General features: G+C 44.1%; 1 protein-coding gene across 1 annotated transcript in view; it reads right to left on the bottom strand.

The window, feature by feature from the left end:
- Window positions 1-1,013, bottom strand: part of LOC106536188 (thyrotroph embryonic factor) — a gene marked incomplete at its 3' end in the record, with an annotated part of 5,874 nt that extends 4,861 nt beyond the window's left edge. The window contains 1 exon segment of the mRNA XM_014033395.1: window positions 689-1,013. Within this exon segment, the coding sequence (XP_013888849.1) occupies window positions 689-809 (121 nt within the window). The 5' untranslated portion in view covers window positions 810-1,013.
- Between the last annotated feature and the right edge of the window lie 637 nt (window positions 1,014-1,650).

Here is a 1,650-nt window from a genome sequence, read left to right as displayed (position 1 = left end):
TTTTAAGTGGGAGAACTTGCACAATTGGTGACTGACTAAATACTTATTTTCCCCACTGTACACACACACACACACACACACACACACACACACACACACACCTTCGTACTAGGCTACATGTCTGCTATGTCTTGTGTGACATGATTTGTTTGTGTACAAACTAATACACTATCAGATTTTTATATATTTATACTTCTCATTCAACCACAGTTAAATTCACTCTAGGAGACATAAGTTGTATGGATAGTTTTTATTTTTTACAATAACAAGCTGGAATGAAATAAAAGTAAGGACAGATCGTGGGGTTCTGTACGGATCGTGGGGTTCTGTACGGATCGTGGGGTTCTGTACGGATCGTGGGGTTCTGTACGGATCGTGGGGTTCTGTACAGATCGTGGGGTTCTGTACATAAGGCCACAAAAACATCGTGTTTAATGATAACTGAGCTGCAGCTGAACTACCTGCGTCAGTAACATCAGGGGGCGTGGCTAGAAAACTCTAGAACCTGCGTTTACAGAATTATATCCTACATCCACGGTGTTTACACAGTGTTGTTGTGTTGTACTACATGTGTCAGGTTATATGTTGTGTTGTACTACATGTGTCAGGTTATATTTGTACTTTAAACTCCTCATAAAGTGTTTACTAAAACTAAAGCCCCCCTCACTCCACGACCCCTCGTCTTTACCGTCATCTCCGTCCAGAAGGTTCGGCGGAGGCATCTCCAGGATTTTCTTCAGAACCACCGGGAAGGCGGTGGGAGGCAGGCCGGGTGTGTCCAGCTTGATGTGCACCGCTTCTGCCGACATGTTTGTTTCTTGTTGTTGTTGACGTAAAGCAGCTCGTTGGTCTGTAAACAAACACAGGAACACAACAAACCCGGAGCGTTGTGAAGGTTCTGCTGTTCGTGGTCCAATAAAAGCTTCGGAACTCAACGCTGCATGTTTTCGTCTTGAACCGCTTCGTTGGTGGGAGACACGTGAACGAATGATCACATAAGTGAATCACGTGACAGGTTCTAACCAGTCCGCGCTGCTTCTCTGCGCGTGACGTTTCACAGTTACACAAGTCGAGATGTGCGGAGTTCACGGACGATCCGAACCTTTGGAACGGATCTGGACCGAGTGGCAGACAGAAGTCTACAGAACCGTTCTGTTGTTGTTTTATTTGACCCTTCTCTGCTCCTTCACTAAGATGGAGGAGGACACAGACAAACAAAAGATTGTTGTATTTACACTTTTACAGTGGTGGACAGTCACAGCACTAATCTGAAATGTTCCGCTAGCATTGAAACACGTGACAGGGGCGGTTCTAGGGGCGGGGCCACAGGGGCATTGGCCCCTGCTGAAATTTGATTGGCCCTCTATGATGGTGGCTGCAGTTCCATGTCCAAACACTGGAGGCAAAAAGTCCAGCATGAATAAGGCTGGTTTTAACGAGTTTTTTATTATTACTGAAAACATTTACAAACAAAACATGGCAAAAAACGTTAGATTAAGACATCAGGCATTACAGGTTGAGTTATAAGTAACATAAAACACAGTATCAACCATAAGAAGGAATGATTTATTTTTAACTGCTGACTCTGGTGATTCTACTGTTTTAATCCTTCTTGATCTTACTGCTGCATTTGATCCAGTAGATCATGAC

The sequence above is a fragment of the Austrofundulus limnaeus genome, unplaced genomic scaffold, assembly GCF_001266775.1.
Source record: "Austrofundulus limnaeus strain Quisiro unplaced genomic scaffold, Austrofundulus_limnaeus-1.0 Scaffold1723, whole genome shotgun sequence".
NCBI lineage: Eukaryota > Metazoa > Chordata > Actinopteri > Cyprinodontiformes > Rivulidae > Austrofundulus > Austrofundulus limnaeus.
The sequence above is the reverse complement of the archived record's forward strand: the minus strand, read 5'-3'. Positions and strand labels throughout refer to the sequence as shown.